The 13,615-nt window shown below is 35.1% G+C and overlaps 1 protein-coding gene and 1 long non-coding RNA gene across 4 annotated transcripts; one reads left to right on the top strand and one right to left on the bottom strand.

Moving 5' to 3' along the window:
* The first annotated feature begins 3,035 nt into the window (after positions 1-3,035).
* LOC145141435 (uncharacterized) lies at positions 3,036-3,820 on the top strand. Its single transcript, XR_013722657.1, has 2 exons — positions 3,036-3,160; positions 3,235-3,820. It is a non-coding gene; the product is annotated as an uncharacterized LOC145141435 (long non-coding RNA).
* A 1,175-nt stretch (positions 3,821-4,995) lies between these two features.
* Positions 4,996-13,267, bottom strand: LOC145141414 (ATP-dependent DNA helicase Q-like 4A). Of its 3 annotated transcripts, none has more exons than XM_079074710.1 (26): positions 13,149-13,267; positions 12,235-12,349; positions 11,952-12,131; positions 11,795-11,852; positions 11,220-11,705; positions 10,973-11,134; positions 10,758-10,885; positions 9,663-10,044; positions 9,446-9,577; positions 9,274-9,360; positions 9,021-9,148; positions 8,632-8,752; positions 8,285-8,436; positions 8,073-8,208; positions 7,874-7,997; positions 7,696-7,766; positions 7,518-7,586; positions 7,258-7,377; positions 7,009-7,167; positions 6,849-6,929; positions 6,585-6,743; positions 6,361-6,416; positions 6,030-6,171; positions 5,855-5,958; positions 5,708-5,785; positions 4,996-5,589 (listed from the first exon to the last, which is right to left on the bottom strand). In XM_079074710.1, exons 2-26 carry the CDS (start codon positions 12,255-12,257, stop codon positions 5,178-5,180), a joined length of 3,750 nt encoding a protein of 1,249 aa, XP_078930836.1. In that variant the 5' UTR covers positions 12,258-12,349; positions 13,149-13,267; the 3' UTR covers positions 4,996-5,177. The 3 variants fall into 3 exon arrangements, with proteins under 3 accessions (XP_078930836.1, XP_078930838.1, XP_078930837.1); XM_079074712.1 differs by having other exon boundaries at positions 11,952-12,128; XM_079074711.1 differs by lacking the exon at positions 13,149-13,267 and having other exon boundaries at positions 12,235-12,406.
* Between the last annotated feature and the right edge of the window lie 348 nt (positions 13,268-13,615).

Below are 13,615 nucleotides of genomic sequence, written 5' to 3'. Positions count from 1 at the left end.
GGCTCATTGACTCGACGAGCCAAATTGTTAAGATTTATGGAGTCATGAACAAATTGACAAGTTCCTAAAAGTTCAAGGGCCATGAATGTAACTTAGCAAATTAAACAATTTAATTGTATTGTTTAATGGAAAGATGGACGGTGGTTCAATTATTTAATATTGAATGGACACACATTTTAGGTGGAATAGTTTTGGACGGCATATATTTCAATTCAAATATGGCGGCTCAATTTCATGTGCAAATTGCGGCTCACAAATATATATATATATATATATATATATATATATATATATATATATATATATATATATATATATATATGTATTGCAAGAAGAAAGTGTGCAGCAGCGTAGCGCAGAACAACAAAAGTGCCGAGTGATATTATCATTTGTAATCTTATAGTGAGTTAATATAAAATCTAGTTGAGCCCGTGGACGTAGGATTTACACCGAATCCGAACCACGTAAAATCCTTGTGTTCTTTATTGCTTTATTTTTCGTGAGTTTGTGAGTGTGTGACAGTGTGTTTCCGCTGCGTGTACCCGGTCCAATTCCTAACAACTGGTATCAGAGCCAGATTAGCGAGGTTTGGAGGGTACGATCGTTTTTTTTATCACGCACGAGTGTACCTGATTTGTATCTTGTTTGTCATAATGGCTGAAGACAAGGTGATAATCGAGAAGTTCAACGGTTCTGACTTTAGCTGGTGGAAAATGCAATTAGAAGCATTGCTATGTCAGAAAGACTTGGACATGGTACTCGGAGACAAACCGGAGAAAATGGAAAAAGCTGCTGAAGATGCGTGGAACTCAAAGGACAAGAAAGCCAAGGCGGTTATTACATTGTCGTTGACGAAGAGCGTTGCTTTCAACATCATGAATGAAACCACGACACGTGGTATGATGGAGGCTCTGTCAAATATGTATGAGAAACCATCGGCGGCTAACAAGGTGTTCTTGATGAAGGAGTTGTTCACTACAAGGATGAATGAGGAAGGCTCAGTTACGGTTCACATTAACAATCTAAATTCAATTCTGTCCAGATTATCATCTGTGGGAATTAAATTTGATAACGAGACTCAAGCATCACTGCTACTAGCTTCTCTACCTGATAGCTGGTCCGGAACAGTTACTGCTGTTACGAGTTCCGTGGGGACCAGTGGTATGACTTTTGAAGGGGTTAGAGATTTGGTTCTAGGCGAGGATATCAGACGCAAGAATCAAGGTGGATCTTCCTCTTCTGATTTATTAAATGTCGGAAGAGGTAGAGGGAATAGCAGGAATAGTGGGAGCAGTGGGAGTCGGGGAAGAAGTTCATCTAGAACTAAGAAGAATGTGAAGTGCTGGAACTGCCAGGAGGTGGGACATGTTAAGAGTCAATGTCCAAAGAAAGAATTGAACATTGCTGATGCTGAGAATTTTTCTGGGGATGATGCATTGTTACTCAGTATGGAAAGTTCTGTAGACTCTTGGGTCATGGATTCAGGGGCTTCGTTTCACGCCATGGACAACGGGGAAACGATGGTGAATCTAAAAGAAGAAGATTTTGGAAAGGTACGGTTAGCAAATGACGAGATGCTTCAAGTAACGGGCATGGGAGATATTGATTTGGTTACTTCATTGGGAACTACATGGAGCCTGAAGGATGTCAGGGTGATTCCGGAGCTGAAAAAGAAATTGATTTCTGTTGGTCAGCTGGATAAACAAGGACTGGAAGTAAGGTTTGGAAGTGGTAAATGGAGGGTGGTCAATGGTGATCTGGTGATTGCTCGTGGTATGAAGTGTGGGTCATTGTATATGGTTGAGGTACCTGATGAGGGAAGTATGACCGTCCCTGTTAAGCAAGACAAAATCTGGTTCGCTAAATCTACGGCTAAGAGAGTTCATTTTGCAAACATGAATTCTGGAGCCAAAGAGATGTTAGCTGAACGAGTTCAAAAGTCTAAACCATTCAGGGGATTCTGTTACAGTGGGAGCACGAGACGTGTTTCGGGTACAGTTACAAAGAGCCGTTGGGTTTTGAAGACTAAGACTGAAAAATTCTCTCCTGTTGAATGTTTGCAAAGTTGGGAGAGTGTTAGTGGTCCTCATTGTATCTCTGGATCTGGTGGAATGTCCAAACCGGTTGAGACAGAGGATGAGTTGGTGGCGGGATTATCCACGGCTGAGTTGGAGCTAGTGGGAGCTTCAACTGGCCCTTCTAGAAATTGATGATGAGGGGCGGCTGCAACTAGAGAAATCAGACTAAGTTTTAGCTTGTTCATTGGAACTGGAAGCCTAAAAGGACTTGGTTGTTTTTTAAGATTACTGGAATAATTGAGAGTTGAATGGCGGAGAAAAGCTAAAGTTGTTCAAGCCTCCAAGTGGGAGATTGTTAAGATTTATGGAGTCATGAACAAATTGACAAGTTCCTAAAAGTTCAAGGGCCATAAATGTAACTTAGCAAATTAAACAATTTAACTGTATTGTTTAATGGAAAGATGGACGGTGGTTCAATTATTTAATATTGAATGGACGCACATTTTAGGTGGAATAGTTTTGGACGGCATATATTTCAATTCAAATATGGCGGCTCAATTTCATGTGCAAATTGCGGCTCACAAACATATATATATATATATATATATATATATATATATATATATATATATATATTGCAAGAAGAAAGTGTGCAGCAGCGTAGCGCAGAACAACAAAAGTGCCGAGTGATATTATCATTTGTAATCTTATAGTGAGTTAATATAAAATCTAGTTGAGCCCGTGGACGTAGGATTTACATCGAATCTGAACCACGTAAAATCTTTGTGTTCTTTATTGCTTTATTTTTCGTGAGTTTGTGAGTGTGTGACAGTGTGTTTCCGCTGCGTGTACCCGGTCCGATTCCTAACACCAATCAACTATATATATATTAAAAAAAAATGCTTGCTAAAATACATTTTTTTTCAAACCTTCGGAAGACATTTCAGGAAAAGCATGTGCATATTAATTGCATCCATGGTACCATTTTCGATAAGCTTATCAAAGATCAGTGTAACCACTTCAACAAAAGCTTTTTCCACATTTTTATTGTCCTTGGCAGATGTTTCAATGAAGACAAGTGATTCCCTCTCCGCAAGTTCCTTTCCAGCATCTGTACAAGTAGTGACAAAGTCATTCACCAGGTCAGATTTATTCCCAATGAGCATCACCTCAATTTCGCCATTTGCAATTTGTAACTCCTTATACCACTTTTCAGCGTTTTCAAAGGTGGAAAGACTGGTGACATCGTAAACAATGAGTGCTCCGTTTGTGCTTAGCACTTCTGTAGAAATATCACTGTAACTACTATTCCCAGGAATATCCACAATCTGAGCCTTGAAGACCTTTCCATCAACACATACATGTCTAGCAGCAATGTTGTTTGTACTTGTGGGTTTTGGGTCGGGTCTAAACTTCCCCCTGGTGAATCGTGAGACTAAGCTAGACTTGCCTACACCAGAGTCGCCAATCAACAACAAATTGAGAAGATGATCATGTCCATCATGCGCACTGCAATCAGTCATTTCCATGTGCTAGTATTTGAAAAGACGATTTAGATTGATTTGATATTTGAAAGAGGGTCGGTGATTTATAACTTCCTATTCGACCTTTGAAGTTCAGTGCACAAACTTATTTGGGTATAAGAGATTCACCATTATCATCTTTGATTGTTTAATTAATGATAGTAAATGATCTTGGAACGTTTTTAAAACTGTGAATACAGATGGTCACATGAAACAACTTAACCATAATTACAAGATATAAAATATTGAATAGCTAGCTTGAAACGTTATTTTTTTCAATCGAGCTTTGGAACTCCTTGTTAAGCGCTCTTATCATTCATAAGAGAAGTGTGTATCTTTGTAATAATAATTTCTACCACTAGGTATGTATTAGATTAGGTTTGTTATTATGGTGTTTTCCACAATGTAAGCCTTTTTCTAGGTGTATAAATAAGGATCGTTTGATCCATGCAGAGGCATCCCACATTTGAATGAAAATTTAGAGCCCCCAGAAAGTACATGCTGTTGTAGTTTTCACTGTAACTATTAAATGACGACAAGAATGGCCCGTCCCTGTTTTAGTTAAGGTTACTTTTTGTACTTTGTCTATACAATACGGTTGATAGTTAGCGTTTCAGTTGTACTATCATTTTTTAAGCACGTTAATAAGACTACTTCCTACTTCAATGTAAACGTAGGTCGCATTAATTATTATGTCTTTGTGTGTATGTGATATATTCTTGTTTATTACTAATAGGTGGTTTCTTTTATTTGTTGAAGAGATTTTGTCCCAAAAATTCAATGGTTCAAATGATTTCACTTTGTGGAAAGTAAAGATTAGCGGCTCAACAAGATTGTATGGAGGCTTTGGAAAGAAAACTGAAATTATCAAAATACATGGTTGAGATGTTGAAGAAGGTTATTATGACAAAAAACGCATAGTGTTATTCCGATAAGTTTACATTGTTATGGGAAGTTGTGGATCAAATGATTGTTGTTGGGATATAGGAGAAACTCTCATAATAACTCTTTGGAAAAAACTTTTGTACAGTCCATTCAAATGTATGGAAGTACTTAGGTAAAGGATCGTACTATCCTAGATTTACAAGGTGTCAAAGGTAAGATTGATGAGGGGGATTAAGCTCTAATTCAGTTATGTTCATTGTCAAATTCATGAGAGTATTTTGTTGATGCCATGTAGTATGGTAGAACAACGGTTACTGTTAAGGATTCTTTGCTTTCTAAAAAAACTAAAATGAAGGTTTCAGTTAGTGAACATGTTTCTGGTCTAGGTCTGTTCTGTAGGTGGAGGAAGAAAAGCGGGAAGATAGAGAGATGGTGGAAATAATGGACAAGTCATGTTCCAAATCTAAAGTTTTCGTTAAGATTAAATGTTATAAATTCAAAGAAGATGGGCACTACAAAAGAGACCACCCACAATGAAAGAAATGGAATTTCAAGAGTCAATCAAGCAATAATGGCAGTGTTGTTCATGGCAATGAAGGGGGCAGATGTGAAGTATCGACTATATCCAATGAAAAGTAGAGAACAATAAACATGAATATACAACATAAATAACAAGAAAACAACAAACTCATCTGTAACTAAATAGAACATGCCATTATCAACTGTACAATTAATTCTACGGGTGACATGTTCACCAAGAAGGTAACACTCGTCCTCCAATATTCTTCCTTTCAGTTTCAGGCTTTGGATTTGAAGCACTTGTGTGAATCTCACAGACCTTGTCAAACAACTCCAAATCCAAATCCTCATCTGGAATTTCATAAAAATAGTCAACAGTTTCTGCAACTGGATCCGGTTTTGGTTTTTCAAATACCCTTTTCTTTGAACGTGCAGTGCTTGCAACAAAATCATCTTCATCTTCATAACCTAAATCCCCATTTGGGATTTTGTCTAATGTGTTTCTCCTTCTTTTTATGGAATCTGTACTGTTGCTGCTGCTTTTGGTTTTGCTTTTGGTTTTATCTGTAGTGTTGTTGTAATGAGCATTTACAGTATCTTCAATGATTTTCAAAACTCGATCCCCATACTTGCTTACTTTTGCCCTGTGTTGTTATCAGCATTTCTCTTATAACTCAAAACAATCATATCGTAATATATATATATATATATATAAAACAAAAACTATAAATATACTCTATTATTATTAAGCAACTAACTTACTTGCCAATTCCATGAACTTCAAGAAGCTCTTCCTTAGTTCTGGGAATCTTTCTCCCTATATCGTGTAGTGTTTCATTCCTAAAATCAACAAAAGTCAGACGTTTCCTTTTTACTTCTAACTTTGTTTTTTTACAAAATTGCCCTTACACAAAAATGTGATGTGCGGAGTATGACATGCCCTTTTCTGATGCTTCCCTGAGTAGATGAGTTCGAAGGAGTCGCAAAGCCGAGTATAGCTTTGCTGAAAGCGCCTGTTGTACAAATATTATAGTATGAAATTTAAAAAAATAATTAAGTGGGGAAAAAAAAAAAGTCAACATACTGAGTCTCCTTGTGTCTGAGGTTGAGCAGAAGTGTCTAATTGCACAGGGTTTTGTTTTGATGCTGATGTTGATGTTGATAAGCCTCTTGCTGGAGTTGCATCATTTCTTAAGGACTTGAATGCTTTAACACCAGAAGGAAATCTATAAGGCAACCAAAAAAACCATTAAGCATCTGTTTATTAAAGCATATCCTACATTGATTCACTTATTTCCTATTACAGCATTATACTCTATAAAATCTACCCAGTTATATATAGCATTTAGCTGTTGAAAGAAGATATAAAAAAATGTCAGGAATAATTTTAGGAGTATGAAATGAAAGAGATGGACCTTAAAGTTATGGTCTGCCGACCTGCAATTAAACTTCCAGCCTTCTTTTCATTTACCTAAACACAGCACAGAAAAGTAAATTGTTTATTAAAAAAAGCAATTTTCACTGATAAAATTAAAAAAATAATGGAAGTAGGATGCTACAATAGTATAAAACAGTAATATATATATATATATATATATATATATATATATATATAAAAAAGTAGATTGGTATTTCTTACCTTCAAAACCGATGAAGCAGATCCATAATCGCTTTTCTTTACATCTTCCACAAGAATCTCCTCAACAACAAGATGACGAAGCACACGCGATGCTTCCCCTTTGGCTGCATTTTTTCCAGCTCCATGCAATCTTAATTTATCATGTTTGTACTTTTTAACCTTCATTTTTCCACAAAGTCAACAAGGTCAAAATCACAATTCACAAATCACAAACAAATGAAATTAAATTCCAATTTACAAATAACAAAATATTGAGAAAATTACAATTTGGCTCATGGAACCCTTGTAGACATCCAAGATATGAGATGCTGAGACTTGCTGCTGTGTTAGTTTGACCAAGTCAACCTGCACATCAAAACAATAAACACATAATTTCCAATGTCACTAGATAAAGAATTACAGATTAGAATGTATGATTTCTAACCAAGTGTTTTGCGACTTGGGTGACATCTTTTTCCACAAGGGTTTGACTTTTCAAACAATTATCACATGTTTTTTGGCAGTTGAAAGAGTCAAACTTTTCCCCAAAATGGACAAGTTGTAGAAAACGTCTGCAGTCAACCTCGTTTTCACAGTAACTGACCTGTAACAAAATGTCAAATTATTAGAAACCTCAGCTGTTGCAAAAGACGTAAATGCCCTTGTGAACCTAATTAGAAAGATTTTCTAGTACCATTCTTAAAAGGTTTTCAGTATTTGTTTCCAGTATCCTTCCTGAATTTGATGTACCCATACGAGGAGATGCAAAAGAGGTTTGTTCAGCTCCATAACTAAGCATTAGCTTCACTCGGATCTGTAAATAAAAATATGTGTCAGCATAATAATAATAATAATAATAATAATAATAATAATAATAAACAGATCATTGAAAGTATGTTGCTATTTCTTGCACTTAATCAACAACTAGATAATAGGTTTTCAGCAATGACTTACATAATCACTATAACTATAATACAACACACAGGAAGAAAGCTGGCCATCTCTTCCTGCACGCCCACACTCCTACATCACAGCTCCATGGAATTCAGATTTATTAATGACTTTAACTCAACACATATCTTATTTATAAATTAACTATAAAAATAAAAAAGTAAAAAGTAAAAACTAATACCTGATGGTAACCCTCAATTGATTTAGGAAGAGAATGATGAATCACAAACCGAACATCCGGTTTATTAATACCTGAAATAATTGCAACATAACATTATTCTTATTCATTATTCATATAAATAATAACCACAACAATTAGTGGATCATAACATTATTCTTATTCTTATTCTTATTCATACCCATTCCAAAGGCCACAGTTGCGCATATTATATTAATCTCATCTTTACTCCACTGCCTTTGAACTAATGCACGCATATCAGGATCCATAGAACCATGATAAAAACCTACTTTGTGCCCATACTCCTGAAAACAGTATCTCCACAAATTAATAACTAGATAAATATATATTCCAAAACTTGTATCTGAAGTCTGAACAACCTTCAATTTCTCAGCAACTTTTTCACAGTCCATCCTTGAAAGACAGTAAATGATTCCACATTCATCAAAATGTCTCTTCTTAATGAATTCATGCATCTCCTCAATACATTTTTTTGTCTTGGGGACAACTGAAAACCTGAAATAGTAACATAAATATTACAAGGTCAACCACAGTCAACACATTCTAATTTATAGCATACAATATTTAGAACCTTAAGTTTGGGCGATTGAAACTCTGCCTAAAAATAACACAGTCAACTAAACCAAGAGCCTGCACTACATCTTCCTTTACACTGGCTGTAGCAGTTGCAGTTAAAGCCAGTACAGGTACTGTTGGAAATTTTTGCTTCAAAATCCCAAGACCCTGTATATAATAACACATTTGTTGTTTAACAATGTAGCATACTTTTTATATGAAAGAAATAGCAATATACTTTCATTGATTTGTTTATTATAGCATCAAACTTTTATAGCTTTTGTAATCCGTATACACAAAGAAAAAAGAAACAAGCTATAATTGGGTAGATCTTTTAAAGATAATGTAGTCAAAAGCTATCACCTGATAATCTGGTCTGAAATCATGTCCCCATTGGCTTACACAATGTGCTTCATCAATGACAATTCTAGATAGTAATTCTCTTGCATGTATGTTTTCCAATTGTCGTAGCAAAAAGTCACTTCTGCGTTCATGTAACAATTAAAAGAGTGATTAGCAAAATATAATAGTAGGATGGAAAAGGTATTAGTTAAGATGACATTTCAATTTTCAACTACATCTTTGTATCTTTCAAATGAGTGGACTTCGCATGCTTGCATTATTATTTCAAGGAATTTTGTTTCCAGATTAAGATATATGAGATTGTTGAACTTATCTCTAGTCAAATTCAAACATATTGTATTTTTTTTAAATAAGATGGCCCTACTTTAAGAAGGATAATAGGAACTCACTTTGCCACTTTCTCTGGGGTGACATATAACAGCTTGTAGTTACAGTTGTCTGAGCAAAGCTCTCTTAGAATCTCTTGTTGCTCACTCCACTCCATAGTGGCACTTAAGTAAGCAGCAGGAATGTTTGCCTATGGTGCAACCAAAAAAAAAAGATAATATAGCATCTTTTAATTTAAAAAACTCAATGTACATCTTGAAAGAAAAAAAAAAAAAAAGAGAGACCAATACAGTGAATGAGAAAATTTTCATATACCTGCAAGAGATGCATTATTTGATCTTGAATCAGTGAAACAAGAGGTGAGATTACCAATGTTATACCAGGACAAATAAGAGCAGGAAGCTGCACAAAAAGAAAAACAGAGTTCAACAATTATGGGAAATTAATAAATATTTTAAAATGGGGAAACAAAAAGGGAATGCAGTACCTGATAAGTCAGACTTTTTCCACCTCCAGTTGGCATTAAAACAAAAACATCCTTCCCACTCATTGTTGCGTTAATCACTTCTCTTTGGTTAGGTCGGAATGAGTGATTCCCAAACACCTTTTTGTTATTAGCCTAAGAGCAGAATAAAAAGACGATTATACCCCTAATTCATGTTGGTGGTAAATGGTGAATGTCACACTCACACTGTCACACATACCTCCAACTCCTTGGTCCATGGAAAATCTCGCTTACTCCAGTTCTTGTCATCTGAACCTTCAATGTAATTGACTTCTACATACTTTGGAATGTATGGTTCCCTCTCTACAGGAGCTGAAGAAACACTGACATTACTAACTGAGGAATATGATACTGATGGTGAATTCCATCTATTATTCTCATTATGCATGTCATTATGCATGTAAAATTGATCATCAAGTCTTGTGGCATCAACTCTTGAAGCAAATGTTGGAGGAGTTTCATACTGAAAAGATCTAGTGGAAGCAGTATTTGGTGTGAAGTTTGATTTGGGTCCTTCATGATCAACCATTCTAGATTGAAGATGTTTCTCAAGCTGTTGGATTTGCTTATTCAGCATTATCCTGTTATAAGAAAAAAAATATCAGGTAACAAGTCTGATATTGTTGTCAATGAGGACGCAAATAAAGAATTAAGCAAATAGAAAAAGATGGGAAAAAAAAGCTGAATGTGTTGATTCGCTTGTATATTGCAATAGCAACGTACTTTCCATTTATTTATCTATTATAGCACCCTACTTTCATTTTCCTTTTTTTACAAGTTACAACATTGTACTTCTAATCTTTTCTTATTAAGGCATTATTCCTTTGGAAATCTACCCAGTTATGACAGTGAAAATTAATTTGTGTTTGGATGACATTGCTATCATTGGGTAGATTTTTATAGTACAATAATGTTGTAATAGGGAGAAATGAAAGTGGGATGCAATAATAAGCAAATCAATGAAAGTGTGTTGTTATTTCTTGCATTTAACCCATTAGTAAACAAAGAACTTTATTTGATCAAAACTTACCTCATCAAAAACATCAGAAACAGTATGTTGTTGTAATCGTGAGTTAGTTACAAAATTCTAAGAAACTCAGTGGAACTATGTTATCAATTTATAGTTTCTTTTGATAAAAACCAATCAAAACCAACCTGCTGCTTACTGGTTCTACTTTTTAAAATGCTACTAAAAGTACCAAACTTCTCATTGATTCTAGAATTTTTTTCTTTTTTTTAAAAAACTGATTATAAGACTGCATTTTTATTTCAGAAGGCAGAAAAGGAAGGATACCTATCTTGGCGAAGCTTCTCTATTTGATCTGAATTCAGGTCAACATTGTCAAGTAGATCATTTGATATTGAAATGAGCATGTCCTTCATTATTTGCAAATGATTTGAAGCTTCAGGACAATGTCCTAGCTGAACCAATTTTAAAAGTTAGGCATAAAATTAGAGTCCACCACAGAACTAGCAAAGATCAAAAGTTTAATGATTTAAGTTACTTACCTTAAAACCATGACTGCATTCCACACATAGTTCTAGAGGCAAACTTATGTCATCATGTCTTGAAATGCTAGCTGGATTGACAGGTGGAAACTTCAAGGTTGATGATGGTGGTGTGCAAGATGACTGGTAGTGTTCAGAGACTATTTGATCCAAATCAAGATTCTGAAAATTGAAGTTGATTGACGATGCAATTAAACAATTTTAAGATACATTGTTTATCAAGGCCTTATTTAGTAGCATGAATTACCAGAAGGATATCATCATCATCATCAATGCCACCAGTGTCAGTTTCTTGAAACCCTTTGAAGTGGCCTGCATTTGTACCATAGTTGTGTATGCCATGACCTGAATTTGTGGCATTGTTGTATGATGCGTTCATATTTCTCCTAGAAGCTTCCATGGGATTTGATGCATAACCACCATGATTTGTGGCATTGTTGTATGATGCATTCATATTTCTTCCAGAAGCTTCCATGGGATTTGATGCATAACCACCACTAAACATAGTTCCAAACCTTCCAGAAGCTTCCGCCACATATGTTTCATTTGATTGGTGTGCTTGATTTTGTCCCAAATTTTTGTTATTCACATTAGAGGAAAATTGTTGAGTAGGTTTTCTAACATCTTGAAATGAAGCAGAAGTAGAACCACCATTATTAGCCAGTGGTCTGCTTTTACCAGGTTTTATATAATTCCTAGAAGACAACTTCAGGTTGGAAAGAGCTCGCCAAGCCTGTAAAAGCTTATATATCAGTTGACCAAACAGTTATAAAATATAAAGACATAAAAGATGACAATGTAAATTAAATAAAAAAGTGTTACCTTGTCAACATGTTGACTTTGTGAGTTTGTAACATTTTGAAATTGGGAAGAAAGTGATCTACAACAAATGAAAAACAGTGAAGTCCCAAACATGATATCACGGAAAAGAGCAAATTATAGAAATAGAATTAGTTTCAGTAAATCATGGAAACTGTACCTTACAGCTGCTGACATGGCTCCTTCAACACAAGGTTTTTGTGTTGACAAAGAGAAAAGGAAACTTGATTTCAAGAATTTATCTTGGTTTGAAAAATTATCATGTGCTTTGGCATGTTGAGACCAATTGTCCCTTGTAGGCTTGTCCACATGATTAGAACCTCCACCAAAGTTGTTTCTACTGAGATTAAACCACAGAAAATAAAACAAATAAGAACAGAAAAAGAAAAAGACGATTGTCATCAAACAAAATTATAAAGAGAAAAATGAACCAGAGTTCTTACTTCATATGGTTTGCCTCTGTCATTCACTAACATGTTCATCTAGAAACAAGCACATTCCCCCATCTTATAAAACAATAAATGAGATATGGCCCTTGATGCCAATTTGAAATGATATCTATAAACAGACAGAAGAGATGACAAGCACAAATGTAAGATGAATAACAAAAAAAAAAAAAAAAAGTTTCACTGATGAACAGCCAGAACAAAAATGTACGATTGTTTGAACATGAGCATGAAAAGTGAAAACATCCAAGAAAGACACATGCTTTTGCAACTACTGTAGGATTACACTAGCAAGCAAGACACAAGTAGCAATTGGTGTAATTTTCCTCAAGGTCTATTTAGAGATATACAATAGACATAACTACTGTCGTAGTGAAAATGGTCATTGTAAAGAGAACTATCCAGTAGAGAGAAATTAGTTCCAAGTTCAAACCATATTTTGCAATCAAACAGCACAGATAGACACAGATAGACTGTTTATCAATGTACATTAGTGTTCTCAGGTCCCTTTATGATCGACTTACTGTTTGTTGACTGTCTAGATGAAAGGACACTCTAGAAAGACTTTCCAAAGAACGCTAAGATGACATTGTTTCGGATTCTCAGCTACATTCATGCTAAATGACTCCAATTTGAGCTATATTGGTTCTATAAATCATTATGATTGCCTAGGATACATTAACCACTTAAATACCATTTCAACACTTAATTTATGAATAACAAACAGACCAGAATAAGCATTTCCGGAAGTATAGCTAGTGATTAATTTTAAAATTCTAAACAACCTGAACATCCAGGACCTCATGGTGCATGCATTTGTGGTGTGTTCACTGGAGATGAAAGCTACCATATGACCTAACATTGATACATAGAAATGAAAAATAAAATAGGATGAGAGAGAAGAACCTAACCGCTGGAAATATAAATTTAATCGATGAAAGCTTCAGTCGGAAATGATAGTCGGGCGGCGGTGTTGCTGGCGTTCGCGTTAGCTGGTGGAGTGTTAGAGAGAGAGAGGGAGATAGAGAACTAAAATTCTTTGAAATCGAAGAGCTGTGCGAAGTGGCGGGATATTTGTGGGTCGTGATTAGGGCGCGAATCATCATTCCGGTTTCAACCCGACCCGCATCCTGTTTGGTTCCATTTTACATTCATTTCCACATAGAAAAAAAAATGGTATCATATCCACTTTTACGAGCATTGTGAAGATTATGAGAATAAAACAAAGGGGTTTAGGTTAAGTTTAGTAATTGAATTTTTTTTAGGTAATTATATTTTATTTAAGTTATCATTTGTTATTGAGCTTTTTTATTTTTGTTTATTTTAGTCATTCTAACCATGGATAGTCAATGTATAACATTAAACGACGTTGTTAAGG

The sequence above is a fragment of the Lactuca virosa genome, chromosome 9 (genome assembly GCF_052849685.1).
Source record: "Lactuca virosa cultivar CGN04683 chromosome 9, Lactuca_virosa_CGN04683_v6, whole genome shotgun sequence".
Lineage (NCBI taxonomy): Eukaryota > Viridiplantae > Streptophyta > Magnoliopsida > Asterales > Asteraceae > Lactuca > Lactuca virosa.
This window is presented reverse-complemented; position numbering and strand designations above follow the sequence as displayed.

Coding starts and splice junctions, on each gene's coding strand:
- LOC145141414 (XM_079074710.1), bottom strand. CDS start 12,257: ATGACAGAGGCAAACCATATGAA. Junction 11,706..11,794: donor AAAGTCAACATGTTGACAAG/GTAACACTTTTT, acceptor AAGCTTTTACAG/GCTTGGCGAGCTCTTTCCAA. Junction 6,172..6,360: donor CGGCAGACCATAACTTTAAG/GTCCATCTCTTT, acceptor GTTGCCTTATAG/ATTTCCTTCTGGTGTTAAAG.